This window comes from Heterodontus francisci, chromosome 29, assembly GCF_036365525.1.
Source record: "Heterodontus francisci isolate sHetFra1 chromosome 29, sHetFra1.hap1, whole genome shotgun sequence".
Lineage (NCBI taxonomy): Eukaryota > Metazoa > Chordata > Chondrichthyes > Heterodontiformes > Heterodontidae > Heterodontus > Heterodontus francisci.
The window spans coordinates 33,953,946-33,977,792 of NC_090399.1; the positions used below are offsets into that span (position 1 = coordinate 33,953,946).

The window sequence follows — 23,847 nt, forward strand, 5'->3', positions numbered from 1 at the left end:
GCAGAAAAAGAATTAAGAAAACTTGAATTGGAAAAAGAGGAAAAGGAAAAAGAAAAAGCAATAGCAATAAGAAAACTTGAATTAGAGAAAAGGGAGTTATAGAGAGCATTTCAGAGAGAACGTGAAAGAGAAGAGAGGGAATTTAAGTTAAGAGAGATGGAACTAAGACAAAGGGGTAGTCCTAAATCCAGGGAAAATTCAGATCAGGAAGAACCTGAATTTAGATCAGAACCCAGTGAGAAGTTGTTTAAGTTTATACAGGCTCTTCCTATATTCGTAGAGGCATTTTTCATATCTTTTGAAGAAATAGCCAAATAGATGAAATGGCCGAAAGAAAGCTGGACAATGCTCATGCAGGGCAGGTTGGTAGGCAGAGCTCATGATGCTTTCTGAAGAGGCTTCTGCAGATTATGAGATGGCAAAAATGGCTATTCTCGCTGCGTATGAGATAGTCCCTGAAACTTACCGTCAGAAGTTTAGGAACTTACGTAGATCGACTGGGCAACATAATTAGAATTTGAGAGGGTGAAGCAAATGAATTTTGACTGTTGGATATGGGCATTAAAAATAGAAACCACAATGGAACCTTCAAGAATTGATTCTCTTAGAAGAGTTTAGAAACTTCATTCCTTTAGTAGGGCTTTGGTGAGACCACACATAGAGTGCTGTGTACAGTTTTAATCTCCATAGCAAAGGATCTATTTGCCTTAGACAGGGTGCAACAAAAGTTTACAGGATTAATTCTGGCGCGAGAGGTGTTGTGGACTATCAAAAGACACTTGACACCGAGATGAATGAGGGTACAAACAAACCAAGGTTTATTCAATACAAGTATGTATACAGGGGATGCAGCTCGCTCAATCCACTTGACAGAGACTGCTCGACAGTCAACGTCCACTTCACATATTTATAAACTATTGTAACAGTGCCTATGTGTCAGTACACACACTGTTCCAAATGTCCTGTTTATCTTTGAGTTCACAATGTATTCTGTTTATCATAGGTCTATAAGACAAGACAAAAGTTTGTTAAGTAATAAAAACAAGAAATGTTGGAATCACTCAGCAGGTCTGGCAGCATCTGTGAAAAGAGAAGCAGAGTTAACGTTTCGGGTCAGTAACCCTTCTTTGGAACTGACAAATATTAGAAACGTCACAGGTTATAAGCAAGTGAGGTGGGGGTGGGGCAAGAGATAACAAAGGAGAAGGTGTAGATTGGACAAGGCCACATAGCTGACCAAAAGGTCATGGAGCAAAGGCAAACAATATGTTAATAGTGTGTTGAAAGACAAAGTATTAGTACAGATTAGGTGTTAACGGACTGAATATTGAACAGCAGCAAGTGCAAAAGTGAAAAAAAACAGTGGGTAAGCAAACTGAACAAACTAAGATGAAATGAAATAAATGCAAAAAAAAAATTGTAAAAAATGTAAAAAAAAAGAATAAAAAAATAACTAAAAATGAAAGTAAAATGGGGGGCTGTCATGCTCTGAAATTATTGAACTCAATGTTCAGTCCGGCAGGCTGTAGTGTGCCTAATCGGTAGATGAGATGCTGTTCCTCGAGCTTGCATTGATGTTCACTGGAACACTGCAGCAATCCCAGGATAGAGATGTGAGCATGAGAGCAGGGGGGGGAGTGTTGAAATGGCAAGCAACCGGAAGCTCAGGGTCCTGCTTGCGGACTGAGCAGAGATGTTCCACAAAGCAGTCACCCATTCTGCGATTGGTCTCCCCAATGTACAGGAGACCACATTGTGAGCAGCGAATACAGTATACTACATTGAAAGAAGTACAAGTAAATCGCTGCTTCACCTGAAAGGAGTGTTTGGGGCCTGGGATAGTGAGGAGAGAGGAGGTAAATGCGCAGGTATTACACGTCCTGCGATTGCAGGGGACGGTGCCATGGGACGGGGACGAGGTGGTGGGGGTAATGGAGGAGTGGACCAGGGTGTCGCGGAGGGAACAATCCCTTCGGAATACTGACAGGGGAAGGGAGGGGAAGATGCTTTTGGTAGTGGCATCACGCTGGAGGTGGAGGAAATGGCGGAGGATGATCCTTTGGATGTGGAGGCTGATGGGGTGGAAAGTGAGGACAAGGGGAACCCTGTCACTGTTCTGGGAGGGAGAGGAAGGGGTGAGGGTAGAGGTGCGGGAAATGGGCCGGACACGGTTGAGGGCCCTGTCAACCACAGTGGGGGGAAATCCTCGGTTGAGGAAAAAGGAGGTCATACCAGAAGCACCGTCATGGAAGGTAGCATCATCAGAGCAGATGCATCGGAGACAGAGTAACTGGGAGAATGGAATGGAGTCCTTACAGGAGGTCGGGTGTGAAGAAGTGTAGTCGAGGTAGCTGTGGGAGTCGGTGGGCTTATAATGGATATTAGTAGACAACCTATCCCCAGAGATGGAGACAGAGAAGTCGAGGAAGGGAAGGGAAGTGTCAGAGATGGACCATGTAAAGGTGAGAGAAGGGTGGAAATTGGAAGCAAAGTTGATAAAGTTTTCCAGTTCGGGGCGGGAGCAGGAAACGGCACCGATACAGTCATCAATGTCCCGGAAAAAGAGTTGGGGGAGGGGGCCTGAGTAGGACTGGAACAAGGAATGTTTGACATATCCCACAAAAAGACAGGCATAACTAGGACCCATGCGGGTACCCATAGCGACACCTTTTACTTGAAGTAAGTGCATGTAGTTGAAGGAGAAGTTGTTCAATGTGAGAACAAGTTCAGCCAGGCGGAGGAGGGTGGTGGTGGATGGGGACTGGTTGGGCTTCTGTTCCAGGAAGAAGCGGAGAGCCCTCAAACCGTCCTGGTGGGGGATGGAGGTGTAGAGCGATTGGACGTCCATAGTTTGTTAAGACCGTACTAAACTAATCAGCTCTCAACCCTTTTACTGCCTACAGCTGTGTGTCATTGTCATGCTGAGCTTACAGTTCTATTTCACCGAACACATACTTTTCCACTCTACCTATCTGTCTTAGCTATTTTTTCCCTTACAAGAGGGTTGTCCTGTGTGGAGAGTTTGAGTAAATTGGGCCCATACTGTCTGGAGTTCAGAAAATGAGAGCTGATCTCAGAATCTTATGCCTCAATGAGGCGGTGTGACAGGGTGGATGCAGAAAGGCCTTTACCTGGCTGGACAGTCTAGAACTAGGGGTTTTAGTTTCACGATAGGATTTCGGATTGTGATGAGAAATTTCTTCCATCAGTGGGTTGTAATTCTCTGGAATTCTCTACCCCTGAGGGCTGTGGATGTTCAGTCATTGAGTATATTCAAGACTGAGATTGATTTTGGGATTTTAAGGAAAGTGAGGGATATGGAGTTGAGGTTGAGGGTCAGTTATGGCCTTATTGAATGGTGATGCAGGCTCAAGGGGGTGAATAACCTACTCTGCTCCTAGTTGTTGATATTCTTCTGTCTGGTATTCTCTGACCTATTAAGGTTGCAGCTCCTGTTTTAATAGTTAAGGGGGCTGTTCCTCAGTCTTGTTTGCACTTCAGCTCCATGTGTTGTGTCTAATTTGTAATTACTCTTAAAGAATCCACGGAAGCTGGCTGGTGAAAGGTATATCAATATTTTATTCACACACAAAATCATCAAGTACAAGCTCTCACTAACTTGCACAGTACACTACCCGTCAAACACAAGGTGACCAGTATCAGACTTGCGGCTGCTCTTCTATTCTCTGAGCCCTTGACCCAGGGGTATCTTCTCGAGTGTTCTTCCCCGGGGTTCTCTTCCCTTCCCCAGTTTCAGTCATAATGACATAATGATAATTCCTTATTTGGCTCAGTGAGAATCTGTTCATTTCTTTACAGTTTCCCATTGTCTACTGTGAGTCTAATCGTATCCCGTGTCCAATGAGACACCTTTATCTGGTACGTGCAAGGACAGTGTCTGGGATCATCAATATGTCTTTTCTGTACTGTCTATAATTCCTCGGTCATCTGAGTGCTGTGGCCCCTTTCTACCCAGACCCCCTATGCTTTAACACACTGTTCATTGTTGTGTGACTAGCCCCTTTGTTTCATCTAAGTTCTTATGTGTTTTTACTGGGTCTACACATGCTCCTGAACTTTGGGTACCTGGTGCGGATGGGGGTTAGGCCGCCAGGGGGATCTCATCGGTCTGCTGCTGGGCGTGGTCAAGGTGGCGGTTCACAGGTCCAGGCTGGGGGCTGGGGGTATGAGGGCAGTTGTCCGTTGTGATTTCCTGCCCCTCTTCTGAGGTTATGTTCATGCCCAGTGTCCCTGGAGAAGGAGCATGTCGTGTCCGCCAGTCCCCTTGTGACCTTCCATGGCCGATGAGCTGGAGTCTATTATCGTTGTGGATAATTGGGTTGTAATTACATTTTTATTTTGTTTGAATAAGGTTATTAATTACAGATAGACATAAGGGAGGCCTGGGGAATAAAGGCCCTGTCGACAAAAAAAAGTCACGTACCCAGTCAAGATCCCTGTATACTGATCAAACACTCCCAGTGCAGCGACAGCAAAAGAAACCATGTACACTGTCTCTTCGTCTGTCCGTCCTCAATGTGTTTGTCGAGGGGTGAGGTTGTTGGGGGGGGGGGCAGCTGAGAGAGGGAGGGAGTAGAGGAAACAGAAGAGGGAAAGAGAGTGCATAGGACAGGGGTTCAGCTGGGGAGATGGTGAGGGAGGATGGTGAATGAGGGTGATAGATGGATCAGGTAGAGTGAGAGGCAGTAGAAGGTGTGATGGTGGGCGAGAGGGGGCGAGGGAGGATGTAGAGGGTCAAGGAGTCGGGCAAGATAAAGGGGAGTGGGAGGGAGGCAGGAAAAAGGGAGATGGAGAGGGTTTGTGTGGGTGAGGGGTAGGTAGTGAGAGAGTTTGGCGAGGGGGGTGGGAGAGAGACTGACAAATAGAGGGAAAGACGGTGACTGAAAGAGTAAGTGAGGGAGAGTGTGAGTGGGGAGCGAGAGAGAGAGAAAGGGACAGAGAGAGGTTGACGGTGTAGAGGGAGGTGAGGGAGTGAGGAAAGAGAGATTGGGAGCAAGAAAACGACAAAGAAAGTGAGAGCAAATGACAAAGAGAGACAGAGAGAGAGACAAAGAGGGAAGGCAGAGGGAAAGAGAGACAGAGAAAGCAAGAGACTGAAAGAGAATGTGTGGGCAAGAGAGAGAGAGAGAGAGAGACAAAGATACAGACACAGAGAGAGATAGAGATAGACACGTTCTGAGAAACTGTGTTGGAGAGGGTGAGAAAGTGACAGGTTATCTTTCTATAACCCCTTTAATGTTATTAAATAATGTTATAAAAGTCCCAAGGGGCTTCACAGAAGCATTATAAATCAAAATTTGACACAAAGCTACATAAGGTGACAGTAGGATAAACAGATGGGGTTTAAGGGGACAGGGAGAGGCAGAGAGGTTTAGGGAGGGAATTTCAGAGCTTAGGGCCCAGGCAGCTGAAGGCACGGTCACTAATGGTAGAAAGATTAAAATCAGGAAAGATTAACAAGACAGAATTAGCTGAGCGCAGAGATCTCAGAGTTTTGTAGGACTTGAGGACAGTAGAGCGAGAGGCAGGGTTTTAGCATCTACAGGATGTTAGAGATAGGAAGGGTTGTAGGGCTGGAGGAGGTTAGAGATTGGGAGTGGTGTAAGGGCTGGAGGAGATTATACAGATAGGGAGGGCTTCAGGGGCTGGAGGAGGTTATAGAGATAGGGATGAGTGAGGCAATGAAGGCATTTGAAAATAAGGATGTGAGTTTAAAAATTGAGGCGTTGCTAGACCAGGAGTCAAAGTAAGGCAGCGAGCACAGTGGGTGATAGGTGAACAGGGTTTGGTGTGAGTTAAGACATGGGCAGCAGAGATTTGGATGATCTCAAGTTTGAGGAGGGTAGAATGTGGGAGACCAGCCAGGAATGCATTAGAATAGTTGAGTGTAGACGTAACAAAGGAATGGATGAGGGTTTCAGCAGCGGATGAGCTGAGGCAGGGGTGGAGTCGGGAGATGTTACAGAGGTTGAAATAGGCGGTCTTAGTGATGGAGTGAATATGAGCTCGGAAGCTCATCCCAGGTTGTGAACAGTCTGGTTGAGCCTCAGACAGTTGCCAGGGAGATGGATGGAGTCGGTGGCTTGAGAACAGAGTTTGTAGCAGCACCGAAGAGAATGGCTTCTGCCTTCCCGATACTTAAATGGAGGACATTTCTGCCCTCCCAGTGCTGGATGTCAGATAAACAGTTTAATAATTTATCAACAGTGGAAGAGTTGAGAGAGGTGGTGGTGAGGTAGAGCTGGATGTTGTCAGTGCACATGTGAAAATTAACAGTGTATTTTCAGATGATGTGACTGAGGGGCAGCATGTCGATGAGAAATAGGAGGAGGCCAAGGATAGATCCTTGGGGACACCAGAGGTAACGGTGTGGGAGCAGGAAGAGAAACCATTGCAGGTGATTCTCTGACTATGATTAGATAGATAAGCATGGAACCTGGTGAGAGCAGTCCCACCCAGCTGGACGACAGTGCAGAGGTGTTGGAGGAGGATGGTGTGGTCAACCGTGTCAAAGGCTGCAGACAGTTCGAGAAGGACGAGGAGGGAAAGTTTACATTTGTCACAGTCACATAGGATGTCATTTGTGACTTTGATAAGAGCTGTTTCAGTTCGGTGACAGGGGCAGAAACCTGATTGGAGGATTCAAAAATGGTGTTCTGGGAAAGATGGCCATGGATTTGGGAGGTGACAACACGTTCAAGGACTTTGGAGAGGAAAGGAAGTTTAGAGATGGGGCGTTAGTTTGCAAGGACAGAGTGCGTCAATAAAGTGGCTTTTGTAAAAACAGTTTTGTTTCTGAGCAGATGTGAGGAGCTGAGAATCGAACCAGTGGAGGTGGAGGAGAGACTGTGGCTGCTGTTTCTCCTCCAGCCCTGCAGGGGTTGGTGTTAGTCTCTTCCAGTTCCCATGCCCACTCCCGCTGCTGGGGGAATTTTCACACCCCCAGCGATTCCTGTTTTCATTCAGTTGATGGAGGTCTAGGGATAAATATTCCATTCATGCACTGGAAACACTGGGACCTGCTTCTGTGCTGCTCTCAGTTCTTTTGCTTATTCATTACTTGAATAACCGGATATCTTACTGCACTCATGATCTGCTCTCTGAACTTGTGTTTGTGCAGCAACTTAAAGTCAGCAGCATCCATCTGAACTGTTGAAATATATATGATTAAAGGCTCTGTTTGATGACCACATAACCACTAGGTGGTTCAGTACTTGCGCATGTGCAAATGCAGCCTCATTCACTGAAACGTCGCTATCTATGACATTTTTGGCAGCTGCCAGTAGTAAAGATGGCCCTGCTCAATATAACACAAAAACAAAAGAAACCCAATGCCCACAGTTGCTGTGATTTCCACCTCCATCTCACCCCTAACAGTATCCCGATTCCTCCTGCCATCACGCTTCTCTTCGCCGCTGCCTCCCGCGCTTGTTTGCGTGCTCCCAGCTCCCTGATTCACCTCACCCTTCCAACTGTGGGCTACTTGCTGCCGGCCTCGCTGCTCCCTCCTGCTTCAGTTCCCCGATCCCTCCCACTTCCGCTCCCTCCCGCTACCGCTCCCTGGCTCCGGTCCGTTCGCTGTTTCCCTCCCCTCCCTATCTTGTCAACCTCTGACTCCCATGCAGGGAAGAGATGCGGAGATCACGGGAGTGAGCGTAGACCAGAAGCGGGAGGGAACAGAGAGCAGTGGCCAAGGGGGGAGAAGTGGTGAGGCCGGGAGTGAGCGGCTGACGGGGTTGGGGAAGGGGTGAAGCGGGCAGCGAGTGTCCGAGGGGGGAGAAGTGGTGAGGACGGGAGTGAGCGGCTGACGGGGATGGGGAGGGGGTGAAGCGGGCAGCGAGTGTCCGAGGGGGGAGAAGTGGTGAGGACGGGAGTGAGCGGCTGACGGGGTTGGGGAAGGGGTGAAGCGGGCAGCGAGTGTCCGAGGGGGGAGAAGTGACGAGGCCGGGAGTGAGCGTCAAGCAGACGTTGCACGAAGCAAAGACGTTATCACACGTATGTGCAAATAAGTCTTGTGAAGCTGGGTGCTGACGTAGACTGCACATGCACGGCATCGTACTGACAGCAAGAGTCTGTTCTGCACATGTGCAAAGTTGGGAGCTCTCTGGGCTGCGTTGTCAGGAGTCACTTTGTTAATTGAATAATTGATGTAACTGGATATTTCACCGCGATCTTGACCTGCTCTCTGAACTTGGACTGAGTCACCATGTAAATAAATGTGTTTGTGCAGCAACTTAAATTCTGCAGCATAAATGCGACTTCTTCAAATATATAAGAAGAATCATCATCGAAGTGATATCCGATGTTGAAGTCATTTAAAACGTAGACCAACCACAGAAGTATGAAGTTGCCGGATATGGTGAAGAGTAAAATCACAGACTTCCTTCGACTCTCCATCTCTGGGTCACTGCGATTCTCTCCCTTGCTCTGACCCCTCAGTCCCTTACGGACTCGACTGGCCACTAAAATGTGTCTGACTGTCAGAGCGTTGAACAACAGAATTAAAGCGAATGGGAGCAATGGGGTTAAAACCGGATCAAACATGTCAAATCCCACCCATCCAGGCTCTCTAAAATAGCTTGACTTTATATCACAGAACCACGGTACATTGTCAATTATCTCTCCAGGTTCGTATATAAAGTAGAAGGGGATGTTTTTTGAACAGAGCAGAATGCAGGTTGTTGCTAGAACCACAGCCGCAGTTTTCTCGGTGCAATATTTTGTTTTCAGCTTCTGGCAACAAATGGCCACAAATCGATCAAAGGTGAAAGTGACAGTGAACCAGACAGAACAGTCTGTGGCTGCACGGAGCAGGACACTGTTAACACTGCACACAGGGGTGATGTCCAAGAAACACACTGGGAAATAAAGAGAATTGATCTGATTCAATATGACCTCAGTGATAATGACCAATAGATCCGCCGTTGCCATGGCCACCAGGTAGCGAGTGGTGCAGGTGGAGAGGCCGCACTTTCCCCGGGACAGGATCACAATCGCCAGTAAATTAACTGTAAGAGAGAGAAGGGAAAAGAGACTGGAAATTACTGATCAAACATTCTCTGTGTCTGACCCAGACAGTAAGGGCAAGATTTTAGCACCAAAAACAGGGGAGTTGGAGACGAGTCAAAGGTTAAATTTAAAAATCTCAACCCTGACCCCAACTAACTGACCTCTGACCCCCCCACTTCCAGGTTTAACAGAGTCGGGAAAAGGGATGGACAGACAACCGCTCCCAGGAGGCAGGTTGGTAATTTAAATATTTGAATGAGGCTGGAAGTCTCTGATTTAATCTGTTTTACAGGTTTAACTCTGTCCGGCCGGGTTTCCCCATTGTACCCCACACCACATACAAAGACACCCAGGATTGACGATAGGAGCAGTCCCCCATCCAGGATCCGATCACTTACTCAGGATCATTCCGCACAATGCTGGGACCCCACCCCACCTTCCCCATGATGGGACCCTCACCAACGCCCAGAATCAGACTGCACCCCATAGATCAGACCTTACCGTCCCCAGGATTGGAGTTACCCCACCGACCGTTGGATAGAACGCCACCCTATGGGCTCGGAACCCCTCTCCCAGGATCAGACCACCTGTGTTTGGACGCCCCGAAAAATCAGGTCCCCCATCATGTCTTGGATCATGCACTCGCCCCGCCCGCTACCCCGAACTGGACAGGGATAGGAGACCCCTCCCCGGGGATGAAGATCAAACACTCCCCCTCCCCCTCCCATCCCTCTCCTCCTCCCAAGACTCGGACTACACTGCAGGATAGGAGTTCCCTCCCCGGGAATCGACAGACCAGTGATTGGAGATGTTACCACTCACTCCCCCTCTGGAGATGGTGACTGGACACCCACCAATATCAGGCATCTCCCCCAAAACACCAGGGTCAGCATTTGGACCACCCTGGTCCTGAGGCCTGCTCCAGAGTCCGCCCTGCCCGACTGGAAGCCAAGCCTGTCAATCAGGCTGACTTCAGGGCAGGGAACCTGTCAAGGATCAAAGAGGCAGTCTGTGGAGTTAAAACTCTGAAACTCTGCTCCCCACCTATGTCACTCACCCCTGTTAATATCCAGGAATAAACATTGGAGTAAAAACAAAATACTGAAACTGCTGTAAAACTGATAAAAATAGGAGAATGTTGAAAACACTCAGCAGGTCAGGCAGCATCTGTGGAGAGAGAAACAGAGTTAATGTTTCAGGCTGATAGGCTTTCATCAGAACTGGAAGATATTAGAGATTAACAGTTTTAAATCAATCATGTAGTCAGTGAAAAATGGGTTATCGGGGGAGGAAAGAAAAAAGGGAAGGTCTGTGATGGGGTGGAGGGCAGGAGTGATTCAATGATAAAAGAGATGATGGTGCAAGGTGAATGGGACAATTAAAGAAACAGAGGATGGGTCCAGAGGAGGTGTAAATGGTTACAGCAGAATAACAGAGGGAGAGGGGAACATGGAAAATCTGGCAAAGAGGAGAAGGCTCCAGTGGCCAGGAAAAGTGATGGAGAATGGTGGGTAGACCCCAGGGGTGTGAACCAGTCTGCCAGCTGTGATCCAATTGGTGATCCCCACCCCAAGAACCAGCCCACACCCCCTCCACTCCCAGTGACTCTGGTGTAACCATCCTCCATTACCAGCACAGGCCGTCCCAGAAAGTGGGAGCGACAGTTATAATCTGAAGTTTTTAATCTCAGTATTGTGTACAATGCCTAATTAAAAAATCCTGGTGCTGTTCCTCATTGAACTTCAGTGGAAGAGTGTAGGAGGTCGAGGATAGAGTGGTCAGAATGAGAGTGGGATGTAGAATTAAAATGACAAGTGACCAGAAGCTCAGGGTCACACTTGCAGACTGAATGGAGGAGTTCAGCAAAGCAATCACTCAATCTGTGTTTGCTCCTCTCCCAATGTCCAGGAGATTCCATCGTGAGCAGCGAATACTGTTAATAAATTGAAAGAAGTCCAAGTAAATCATTGTTTCACCTGGAAGGAGTGTTTGGGGCCTTGGACAGTGGGAAGGGAGGAGGAAAAAGGGCAGGTGTTACATCTCCTGAGCTTGCATGGGAAGGTGCCTGGGTCAGAGGAGCTGATGTTGGGGGTGATTGAGGAGTGGATCAGGGTGTCACAATGAGTTGGGAGGAAGGGAGGGGAGCAGAATATATGTTTGGTGTTGGACTTAGCTGGATGTGGCAGAAATGTTGGAGGATGATGTGTTAAATGTGGAGGCTGGTGGCGTGGAAGGTGAGGACAAGATCCCATCCACTGTGAGTTTAAGGAGAGTTCGGATTTACTGGATGTTGGAGCAGAGAGGGGCAGACTGACATGGACAGAAATGTAAATGGAATTCTGCAGCACAGCTCCGAGCTCAGAAGGAAGGAAGTCTCGTATGTTATGGAACAGGGAGGGCCAGAATGACCCAGTGGATGAGGCTTCAGAGCCTGAAGAAGGGAGTGAGATCTCTGAGGGGAGGAACTAAACTGTCAAATAGTGGAGAAAATATTCAATTAAACACTGAGGGACATTTAAGGTAGAAAGTGAGGAAATACTTGATAAAGTAATCAGAGAAAGATAGCAAACTCTCTGGTTCTGATGGATTGCATCCACATGGACTAAAAAAGAAAGGTAGAGATAGCAGAGGCACGATTATCTGTTCATTAATAATCATCAGAACATCGAACAAGTCTAAAAAACTAGAGACTGATTAGCATAATGTCAGTGATAGAAAAGATAATGGAAACCTTATTCAAGGATGTAACAGAAATGCATCCAAAAACACATTATATAATGAAGAGTAGTCAGCATATATTCCAAAAGGAAGGTCATACTTGACCAACCTTATTGAATTCTTTGAATAATATCAGAAAGAGTGGATAAGACTAATACAGATGATGTAATATACATTGATTTTCTGAAGGTCTTCGATAAGGGACCACACAGCAGATTCATGACTAATCTCAGAGCAAGTGGAGTTCGGAGATAAGCAGCAGAATGGACAGTGAGCTGGCTACAGAAACAGAAAACAGGGAGTAGGGGTTAAAGGTATTTCCTCAGATTGGTGTAAGGTGGGTAGTGGTGTTCCACAAGGATCAGCGCTGGGAATATTGTCGTTCACCATTTACATAAATAATATGGACTCGGGAAGCAGAAGCACAATGTCAGAATTTGCAGACAAATTAGAGTTGAGAGTACAGTTAATACAAAGGAAGAATGAAACAAATAACCTGAAGACATGATTAAGAATAATTAATAAACTTGCACAATGGACATTTAAATAGAAAATGAATTTTTGTCAAGTTAATTGTGAGGTGCTGAATTTTGATCAGAAGAATAAGGTTCCCTTATATTCCTTGGAAAATAAGCATCAGAATGGGGTCGAGGGGAAAAGCGTTTCAAGGGACAGATTCACAAATCATTTAAAGTAGCAACACAGGTTAACAGGGCCATAAAAATACAAACAAAGCACTGGAGTTCATTTCCAGAGGAATGGAATTGAAAAAGCAAGGAGCTGATATTAAACTGATATCAAACCTTGGTTATACAACACTTAGCGTACCATAATAAAAGCAAAATACAGCGGATGCTGGACATCTGAAATAAAAACAAGAAATGCTGGAAATACTCAGCAGGTCTGGCAGCATCTGTGGAGAGAGAAGCAGAGTTAACCTTTTAGGTCAGTGACCCTTCTTCAGAACTGGCAAGTATTAGAAATGTAAAAGGTTATAAACAAGTAAAGCGGGGCTGGGGCAAGAGATAACAAAGGAGAAGGTGTAGATAGGACAAGGTCACAGAATAGCTGACCACAAGGTCATGGAGCAAAGGCAAACAATAAGTTAATGGCGTGTTGAAAGACAAAGCATGAGACAGATAGGGTGTGAATGGACTAAAAATCGAACAGCCGCAAGTACAACATGGAAAAAAAACAGTGGGTAAGCAAACTAAACAAACTAAGATAAAATAAAATAAAATAAACACAAAAAAATATGGAAAAAAAGGAAAAAGAAAATAAATAACTAATAATAAAAGTAAAATGGGGGGCCTGTCATGCTCTGATATTATTGAACTCAATGTTCAATCCAGCAGGCTGTAGTGTGCCGAATCGGTAAATGAGATGCTGTTCCTCGAGCTTGCGTTGATGTTCACTGGAACACTGCAGCAGTCCCAGGATAGAGATGTGAGCATGAGAGCAAGGGGGAGTGTTGAAATGGCAAGCAACTGGAAACTCAGAGCCCTGCTTGCGGACTGAGCGGAGATGTTCCGCAAAGCGGTCACCCAGTCTGCGTTTGGTCTCCCCAATGCAGAGGAGACCACATTGTGAGCAGTGCATACAGTATACGATATTGAAAGATGTACAAGGAAATCGCTGCTTCACCTGAAAGGAGTGTTTGGGGCCTGGGATAGTGAGGAGAGAGGAGGTGAATGGGCAGGTATTACACCTCCTGCGATTGCAGGGGACGGTGCCATGGGAAGGTGACGAGGTGGTGGGGGTAATGGAGGAGTGGACCAGGGTGTCGTGGAGGGAACGATCCCTTAGGAATGCTGACAGGGGAAAGGAGGGGAAGATGCGTTTGGTAGTGGCATCACGCTGGAGGTGGCGGAAACGGTGGAGGATGATCCTTTGGATGTGGAGGCTGATGGGGTGGAATGTGAGGACAAGGGGAACCCTGTCGTGGTTCTGGGAGGGAGGGGAAGGGGTGAAGGTAGAGGTGCGGGAAATGATCCGGACACGGACGAAGGCCCTGTCAACCACACTGGGGGGGAATCCGCGGTTGAGAAAAAAGGAAGACGTATCAGAAGTGTTGTCATGGAAGGTGGCATCATCAGAGCAGATGCGTCGGAGACAGAGAAACTGCGAGAATGGAATGGAGTCCTTAAAGGAGGTAGGGTGTGAAGAAGTGTCGTCGAGGTAGCAGTGGGAGTCGGTGGGCTTATAATGGATATTAGTAGACAACCTATCCCCAGAGATGGAGATAGAGAAGTTGAGGAAGGGAAGGGAAGTGTCGGAGATGGACCATGTAAAGGTGAGAGAAGGGTGCAAATTGGAAGCTTCCGGTTGCTCACCATTTCAACACTCCCCCCTGCTCTCATGCTCACATCTCTGTCCTGGGATTACTGCAGTGTTCCAGTGAACATCAACGCAAGCTCGAGGAACAGCATCTCATTTACCGATTCGGCACACTACAGCCTGCCGGACTGAACATTGAGTGCAATAAATTCAGAGCATGACGGGCCCCCATTTTATTTTTATTTTTAGTTACTTTTTCTTGTTTCTTTTTTTATATTTGTTTGTGTTTATTTTATTTTATTTTATTTTATCTTAATTTGTTCAGTTTTCCTCCCCACTGTTTTTTTTCATGTTTGTACTTGTGGCTGTTCAATTTTCAGTCCATTCACACCCTATCTGTACTAATGCTTTGTCTTTCAACACACCATTAACATATTGTTTGCCTTTGCTCCATGACCTTCTGGTCAGCTATTCTGTGATCTTGTCCTATCGACACCTTCTCCTTTGTTATCTCTTGCCCCACCCCCACTTTACTTGTTTATAACCTTTTACATTTCTAATATCTGCCAGTTCTGAAGAAGGTTCACTGACCTGAAACGTTAACTCTGCTTCTCTCTCCACAGATGCTGCCAGACCTGCTGAGTATTTCCAGCATTTCTTGTTTTTTATTACTTAGCGTACTGTGTACAGTTCTGGTCTCCATATTACAAAAAGGATATTGATGCACTGGAGAAGATGCAATTATTTTAACCAGAATGATACCAGAACTGACAGAGGTTCACTATTTATTTCATCATTAACAGTTTACTCATGATATTATTTACTGCCCTCGGTCTGATCTCTGTATCATGAAAACCTGATATGTCTGTTCCTCACGAATAGGTGTCTCTCCTCACAGGGACACACAACACTGAGTTAAGGGAAGGGATTGGTACTGGTTGCATGTGTTGAGACTCTGAATCATGGATAGAACTGATCTGTCGAACCATAATCAATAAACAAAGCCCAATATTCTTCCTGTGTAATAGACAGATAATAAAGTTCACCACTCCTGACACACAGATTCTCAGAATCATGTTGGGGGGAAGGATTATAATCAACATCAAAACAACTAAAGTTTTTACATAACTATACTCAGAGTAAGAATAAGTTATTAACCAGAGGATTTGAGTACTGTAAAAATCGGGTTCTGCTATTTAACTGTCAGTAAGTAGTTAACATCTGTTTCTGTTAGAGCATTCAACAGGAGACAGAGCAATATCAATACATTTCACTTTATACACTATTACCAAACATCAGCAAAAACCACTTTGCAATCAATTACATTGTTAAAACACAGAGGCAGCTTCATGGAATGGAGAGATCAGATACCTGAAACAATGATTTTAAAATATAACCGGGTTGTACAATTGTACTCAGTACAATTCCACAGTGACAGATACTCCCAGGAATACCTTCACTCACAGAGTTGCCTTCACTGAGGTCTAATTCAGCATTAGACTAGATTACACTAAATGCAATAACTTGATAATTCAGAGAGCCTGTCAATTACAAACAGGTTTATTATCAGCTGAGACAATGGAATAAAACCGCAGAGATAATTCAGTATAGTTGATGTAAGGAAATGATATCACTGATCGGGTGTCTGTATAACAGTGACCACGAGATCAGCATTTAACATTATCAGTCACAGAATAAAACCAGAGACCAGCTCACACACAGATTTACACAACTTCAGTGGTTACAGTCACTTACCAGGAACTCCAATGACAGCAAGGATGGGGTAATATATTTTCCCGAAACTGTCAATTGGTCGAGTCATTTTCTGGTGAAGTGATGTGTCCCTTTGTGCTGCAGCAATCTCTCTGTATTAAACTCTGAAGTGACACATTGCCAGAGCCTGTAATTTATACCCTGTGGGATCACCCTGGGGATATTGAGGTTACAACATTGTTCAAACTGTTTTATTTAATTTGAGCAAACAGATTATGACATTGCCTCCAGTCTGTGTTGTGATGGAATATATTTATTTCTGAGATTGAATTGGAAAACTCCAAAGACTGGACAATTCTGATCACGTTAATTAACTAATGAAAATTGAAAGCTTTATTCTCCCAGCAATGAGGTTGTTCTTTCAAACACCATCAGTCCCATCTCTAGATCTCATGTTGTGTCAGTGATGTCCTTCATTCGACTGTGACCATTCAGTACTTAAACACCAAATGTTAGAGTGTCTCTCTCAGGGTTGTTCTATTGCACTCTGGGAAGTGACTGTCCTCTTTAGCTGGGACCATTCAGTTTGTGACGAAAGTGGGTTATTCGTGACTCTGCATTGCAGAATTCAACTAATACAGCATCTGAAACTTATTTCACACCACAAACTGATATAGCAGCTCAGTCTGATACAGTACCTCAAACTAAGACAATGCTATAAACCAGTAGAAGAGCTGAAGTAATACAGACCTTCCAACTGATACACCCTCGAACACAGACAGACCCTCTAATCGATACATACCCTCGAACCAATACAGATGCTCAAACTGATACAGACCATTGAATCAATACAGACCCTCCAATCAATACAGACCCACTAACCAACACAGACCCTCCAATCAATACAGACCCTCCAATTGATACAGACCCACCAACCAACACAGATCCTCGAAACAATACAGACCTTCCAATCAATATAGACCCTCGAACCAATACAAATCCTTGAATTGATACAGACCTTCAAAGCAATACAAACCCTCAAACTGACACAGATCCTCCAACCAATACAAACCCTCTAATCCATACAGACCCTCAAACCGATACAAAACCTCCAATTGATGCAGCCCCCCCCAAACTGATACAGACCCTTCAATCGATACAAACTCTCCAATTGATACAGCCCTTCCACTGATACAGACATTCAACCTGCTACAGCCCCTCTGACTGAAAGAACATCTCAATTTAATATAACTCAAAATAATAGGTCACCTGAAACTAATACATTCCTCAAACTAATAGCTCCCCTCATTAATACAGCCCTTCACATAAATAAAGCAACTCAAACAAATTCAGCATTTCATGCTCATACATCACTTTCAGTTAATACAGTATCTCAATTACCTCAAACTAACACCAGGTATCAAATTAGACTAATACAGTTCACCAAACTAATACCGCATAGAATTATAGAATTATTGAAATCTATGGCACTGAAGGAGGCCATTCAGCCCATCGCATCTGTGCAAATCATAAAAAGGGCTATTTAGCCAAATATCGCTTTCCAGCTCTTGGACTACTGTCCTGTAGGTTAAGGCAATCCCGTGGCATATCCCAGTATTTCTTCTTTCAAATGGAAGGAGGGTTTCTGCCTCTGCCTCCCTTTCAGGAAATGAATTCCAGACCCCCCACCACCCTCTGAATGAAAACATTTCACTTGAACTCCACTCCAATCCTTTCACCAATTACTTTAAGTGTATGTCTCCCTCTCCGCTAAGGGTAATGTGTCCTTTCAATCTGCTCTATTCAGGGCCCTCATAATTATACACACCTCAAATTAAATCCCCCTCATCCTCCTCTGTTCCAAGGAGAACACTCCCAGTCTATCCAATCTTTCTTCATCATTAATATTCTTCAGTCCTGGCAACATCCTATGTACATCTCCTCTGTACTCTCTCTAGTGAGATCACATTCTTCCTGTAATGTAGTGACCAGAACTGTCCACAGTTCGCCAGCTGTGGTCTAGAGTGTTCAGCACAGAGTGGTCAGAAATGGACAGCACTGCAAACAGAGTGTGAAAGTTGGGGATTTTTTTTTTATTCGGTTTTGTGGGATGTGGGCGTCGCTGGCTCGGCCAACATTTATTGCCCATCCCACATTTTCCCTTGAACTGAGGGGTTTACCAGGCCATTTAGAGGACATTTTAAGAGTCAACCACATTTCTGTGGGTCTGGAGTCACATATAGGCCAGTCCAGGTAAGGACAGCAGATTTCCTTCTCCAAAAGACATTAGTGAACCAGATGGGTTTTTGCAACAATCGACAATGATTTTATGGTCATCATTAGACCAGCTTCTTAATTCCAGATTTATTAATTGAATTCAATTTTTACCATTTGCTATGGTGGGATTCAAACTCATGTTCCCAAAGCATTAGCTTGGGTTCCAGATTACTAGGCTAGTGACATTACTACTACGCCACGGCGTGTGGAATTTGCCGTGTGGAAATTTGGAGCAGAGGGCAATATTGTTGTTTTAACCTCCAATACTTTAATGGTTCATGATAAAGATAAATATTTAATAATATAACTATAATTTAAACCAGATCAAATATTTTGTTTTAGAAAGAACTTTATCTGCAATTTTCTATTTTGTTTGATATTGTGTGTTGTCCTTGAGGCAGTAACTGTGAGATATAATAAAAAGAGAACTTGTACTTCTGTCGCAATTTTCACAATGCACCAGACATCCCAAAGGGCTTTACAGCCAATGAACTACTTTTTGAAGTAGGATATGGAACAGCCAACATGTGCACAGAAAGATCCCACAAACAAAAAGCTGACAATGACTGAAGGGGTGAAGAAGGTTACAGAGATAGGGAGGGGTGTACAGGCTGGAGGAGGTTACAGAGATAGTGAGGGTTGTAGCCCTGAAGGAGGTTACAGAGATAGTGAGGGGAGTAGGGGCTGGAGGAGGTTACAGAGATAGTGAGGGGAGTAGGTGCTGGAAGAGGTTACAGAGATAGTGAGGGGAGAGGGGCTGGAGGAGGTTACAGAGATAGTGAGGGTTGTAGTCCTGAAGGAGGTTCCAGAGATAGTGAGGGGAGTAGGGGCTGGAGGAGGTTACAGAGATAGTGAGGGGAGTAGGGGCTGGAGGAGGTTACAGAGATAGTGAGGGGAGAGGGGCTGGAGGAGGTTACAGAGATGGGTGAACAGGACTGGGTATGAGTTAGGATACGAGAAACAGAGCTTTGGAGGAGCTGATGTTTACGGAGGGTGGATGATGAGTGACCAGCCAGGAGAACGTTTGAACTGGCAATTCCAAATGGAAACGAAGGTGCTATATGAAAGCAAATGTTGTTGTCTATTACTGAACTATCAGGCAGAGAATGGGAGTAATTCTTACAACAAACTCTCTCTCACACTTCTGCTCATCTCAGCCGATCGAGAATTATTCTCCATTACATAATGGGAGACAAGGTCAAATGGCAAGATTGCCAAAGCTGATGGGAAGAGTTAAGTTTCAGTGGTCAATGCTGGTAGGTTCACTCCTGAAGGTGAGTTTCTCCATTTCCTCCATTGTTGGTTTTGTAAGAAGATAAGTGTTAGGAGCATGAGTAGGCCATTCGGCCCCTCGAGTCTGATCCACCATTCAATAAGATTATGGCTGATCTACATTAACTCCACTTGCCCATCTGATCCTCATATCCCTTAATTCTCTCAGTGTTAATAAAATCTCTCAATCTCAGACTTGAATATACTCAAAGACTGAACATCCACATCTCTCTGGGGTAAAGAATTTCAAAGATTTACAACCCTCTGAGTGAAGAAATTTCTCCTCATCTCAGTGAAAAATGATGACCCTTATCCTGAGACTGTGACACCCTAGTTCTAGACTCTCCAGCCGGGGGGAAACAGCCTCTCAGCATCTACCCTCTCAAGCTCTCTCAGACATTCATACGTTTCAGTGAGATCACCATTCATTCCTCTAAACTCCAGAGAGTACAGGCCCATTCTACTAAATATGTGATTGAAGGAAGGCTCCATGTTGGTTGTGTGGTGACTTTATTAATATGGAAGAAGAAAATTAAATGCAATCGCTTGAATAATAGAGCAGAGGAATAATTAAAAACGGTAGCAGCCACTCCTCTGGGTAGATTCCAAACTGCCTGCCTCTTCCTCCACTCGGATTCTCTACCAGGCGTTCGACCTTTCACCCAGTTTCTATCCTGTCTCCCTTCCTGCCATCTAGTCTATTCACCTTGGTGGGGGCGGATGGGGGGGAAGTGGTGTCTGAGATCAGTGACCCCACGATCATGTTTTTCCTGTAACGCTTAGCTTACGTCACACACTAACCTCACTTAATTAATCTGCAAGCTGGACGTGTGAAGATCACGATCTGTCCCCATTTCCCTTCATCAATAGAGCTGATCGATGGTCCACAGTTCAAAATCATGAGGGGTTTTGATTGAGTAAATAAGGAGAAACTGTGTCCAGTGACAGGAGGGTCGGTAACCAGAGAGACACAGATTGAAGATAATCTGTAAAAGAACCAGAGGGGGAGATGAGGAGAAATGTTCTTACACACCGAGTTGTTGTGATCTGGAATGCGCTGCCTGAAAGGGCAGTGGAAGTAGATTCAATAATAACTTTCAAAAGGGGAATTGGATAAATAATTGAAAACTTTACCGGGTTGTGGGGTAAGAGCAGGGGGAGTGGGACTAATTGGATAGCTCTTTCAAAGAGTCAGCACAGACACAATGAGCCATGTTTGGGCTTGATAGAGTCCACCTGGGAAAATGGTTACATTTAATTGTTAAATTTATCTCGATAACAGGTACACAGACCAATAAGGTTACAGTCAATTGTTTAATTGGACATGATAACCAATACACAAGGGAGTAAAGTTACTGTCATGCAGGGTTCCACCTGCCAAGAATGAGGCATATTAATTTTGTCATATGACCATTGATTTTAAACTGTTGCTGGGAAGAGAAGGCCTGTTACAAAGGGTGCCAGACCCTTAGCTGAGAAATATTTGCATACTAACAGACAGTGCTTGTGGAGATTAATCGCAGACAGTGAAGGGGTGAAGAAGCACATTCCAGGGCCTGCTAAGGTGATGCAATCCACAAGGGTCAGGACTGTTTAGACCAGCTGGTCACATGACGAACTGGCTGGTCCAGGGATTTTTGAACTAGCCACAGAGAGTTTGGACTCAGAAAGACTGTTTGCTTCTGGAGTGAGAAGGCCTCTTCTGTCTGGTCTCATCTCTTTCTCACAAGCCTCTGGATCCACACATGAACCTCAAAGAGAGAAAAGCCTCCTACACTGAACAAGGTTTAAGAGGAATACTGGGCCCCAACATAAAGCAAGATCTACCGACAATAAAGGGCTCTACAGTCAGCTTGAAGCTCACAGTAACCAAAACCAGCTTCAAATATTGCCTCAAGTTTTTTCACTTTATTTCTTCTGCTCTTTTCTGTCTCTATCTGCATGAGTGTATTGCGTATGCATGCTAGCGTGGGCGTGTCACGTATCTGTCGCCGCTAACCAAATTAAAGTTTAAGTTTAATAAAGTTCGATCTTTCTTTGTTAAACCTAAGAAAGCCTGTTTGGCTGGTTTCTTTGCCTTACAATTGTAAAGCAGTGAACAAGGATTCACCAATGGGAAGCTAAAAACATGGTGTGTTTAAAATTAAACCCTGTTACAGTAAGACCAGGTGAAGGCTGAGAGGGAGCACCAGACCCCTTTCTCACCTGGTCCTAACATTACAGTTAATAGTAAAATTAAATCTAATAGCGAATGCACACGAAATAAACCTATATTGGGCTTGGTAACAATATAAAGGAGAATTAAGTTACAGTTAATTGCTTTATTGGACTTGCTAACTAATACACAGTGGAATAAGTACTGTTAATTGTTATATTGGGCTTGATAATATACAAGGAAATTAGGTTACAGTTAATTGTTATATTGATCTGATAACTGATACACAGTGGAACAAAGCTGCAGTTAAATTTAAACGGGACATGCTAATCAATACACAAGGACGTACAATTACTGTTAACTGTTAAATTTGACCAGATAAGCAATTATCTGAGGTGCAAACTTACTGTCATTTGTTCAGCTTGAATATAACAAATACACTGGCCAATAAAAATAGTTTATTTAAAATTGGTCACATTACCCAGTTCACAGTGTATAAAGCTACAGTTTGCTGTTAAACTGGACATCACAAAAGGGGTAAATTTTTCACACAAAGAATAGTGGGTATCTGGAATGAACTGCCTGAGGAGGTGGTGGAGGCAGGAACAGTAGCAACATTTAAGAGGCATCTGGATAGGTACTTAAATGAGCAAGGCATAGAGGGATATGGAATTAATGCAGGCAGGTGGGATTGGTATAGATAGGCATTATGGTCGGCATGGACGCGGCAGGCCGAAGAGCCTGTTTCTGTGCTGTACGACTCTATGACTATAATAATAGAGTGCTTATGGGAGTTATAGTTAATTATAAGATTGGACATCTTAAACAATGCACAAGGGGAAAAGGTCACACTCATTTAAATTTAATATGATAAATTACATATGGGTGCATAAAATTACAATGAATTGTTTTATTTGATTAGCATAAAAATCCTTAGGTAAACTGTGCACAAAGTTACAGTTAATTGTTCAAATGTTTCTGCACTGATGAATGAAATGAGTGAACATGAGTGCAAAACTACAGGTAATTGCTAAAGGGGGCTTGATAAGCAATACATCAGGATTTAATGTTATAGATGCATTTTAAATTGTCATTATAATTAGTAAATTGGAACGCAGAACTGAACGTTACAATTAATCATGATATTGGGCTTGACAAATATATACAAGAAATAAGGTTACAATTAATTCCTGAATTGGCCATGGTAACCAATAAACAGTGGAATATATTTACAATTAATATGGTATTGATAACTCATAGACAGCAGAATAAGGTCATTGTTAATTGTTCAATTGGACATGATAAAACAATGCACAACTGAATACAGTTATTATTAATTATTAAATAGTACCAAACAACAAATACACTGTATATAAGACTAAAATTAATTGTTTATGATTCTTGATAACTAATGCACAGGGTTTAAAGTTGCAGTTAGTTTATATATTGGGTTTGGTACAACGCACATGGGAATAGGGTTACAGTTAATTGTTTATTTGAGCTTGATGAACAATAAACAAGAGAATATGATTGCTGTTAATTATTTAATTGGATACGAGAACTAATAGCCAAGGGAATAAAGTTACAGTTAATTGTCAAATTGGCATTGACAATTCACAGGGGAATATGGTTACAATTATTCATTCAAGATGATTACCATGGACAAGGGAATGAAGGTGCAGTTAATTGTAAAATTGGACCTGATAAGTAGTGTGAAGGAGATAAAGTTACAGTTTAATGTTGAATTGGACTTAAAAACCAATATGCAGCTGAATAAATCACTGTTGATTGTTTAATTGGTGAGAATGGCCAATAACCAACATAATAAAGTTAGAGTTAATTGTTATATTAGTCTTGATAACAATACACATGGAAATAAGTTAATTGCAAAACTGAGCTGGATAACAATACACAGGGGAATGAGGTTACAGTTAAATATAAGTTTCGGCTTGGTAATTGATACACATTGGAATAAAGTTCAAGTTCTTGTTAAATTGAGATTAATAACCAACTCACACAGGTTACAGTTCAGCCAATTGTTAAATTATACATAATAATCAATATGCAGGGGAATAAAGTTAAAGTTAATTGTTCAATTGAACAGAACAGGCAAATAAAAGTTGGTAATTCTTAAATTGGTCACAATAATGTGAAAATAGCCACAGTTAATTGTTAAATTGAACAGGATAAATAATACACTGGTTCATAATGTTGCAGTTAACTATAATATTGGTCACATTAAGCATTACATGTGACAAAAGGTACAGTTACTTAAATTTGATAAATAATACTCCATTGCATTTAATTGTTATATTAGATTAGTATAAGTAATATGTAGGGGCAGAATGTTAGCGTTGATTCATTTACATATAAAAAAATCTCTGACTGTTGATTTGATTGATGAA

At 43.7% G+C, this 23,847-nt stretch overlaps 1 protein-coding gene and 1 pseudogene across 1 annotated transcript; both read right to left on the minus strand.

Annotated features, from left to right (window-relative positions):
• LOC137345741 (netrin-G1-like) overlaps positions 1-23,847 on the minus strand; it is a 278,383-nt pseudogene that overhangs the window by 153,177 nt on the left and 101,359 nt on the right.
• LOC137346313 (probable G-protein coupled receptor 139) lies at positions 8,146-15,847 on the minus strand. Its single transcript, XM_068009803.1, has 2 exons — positions 15,781-15,847; positions 8,146-9,029 (listed from the first exon to the last, which is right to left on the minus strand). The coding sequence occupies exons 1-2, from the start codon at positions 15,845-15,847 to the stop codon at positions 8,146-8,148; spliced, it is 951 nt and encodes a 316-aa protein (XP_067865904.1).

What these genes read in the sequence shown, in the direction of transcription:
- LOC137346313 (XM_068009803.1), bottom strand. Translation starts at nt 15,847, where the DNA reads ATGACTCGACCAATTGACAGTTTCGGGAAAATATATTACCCCATCCTT. An exon ending in TGCTGTCATTGGAGTTCCTG is followed by an intron (nt 9,030 to 15,780) that starts GTAAGTGACTGT and finishes TCTCTCTTACAG; the next exon opens with TTAATTTACTGGCGATTGTG.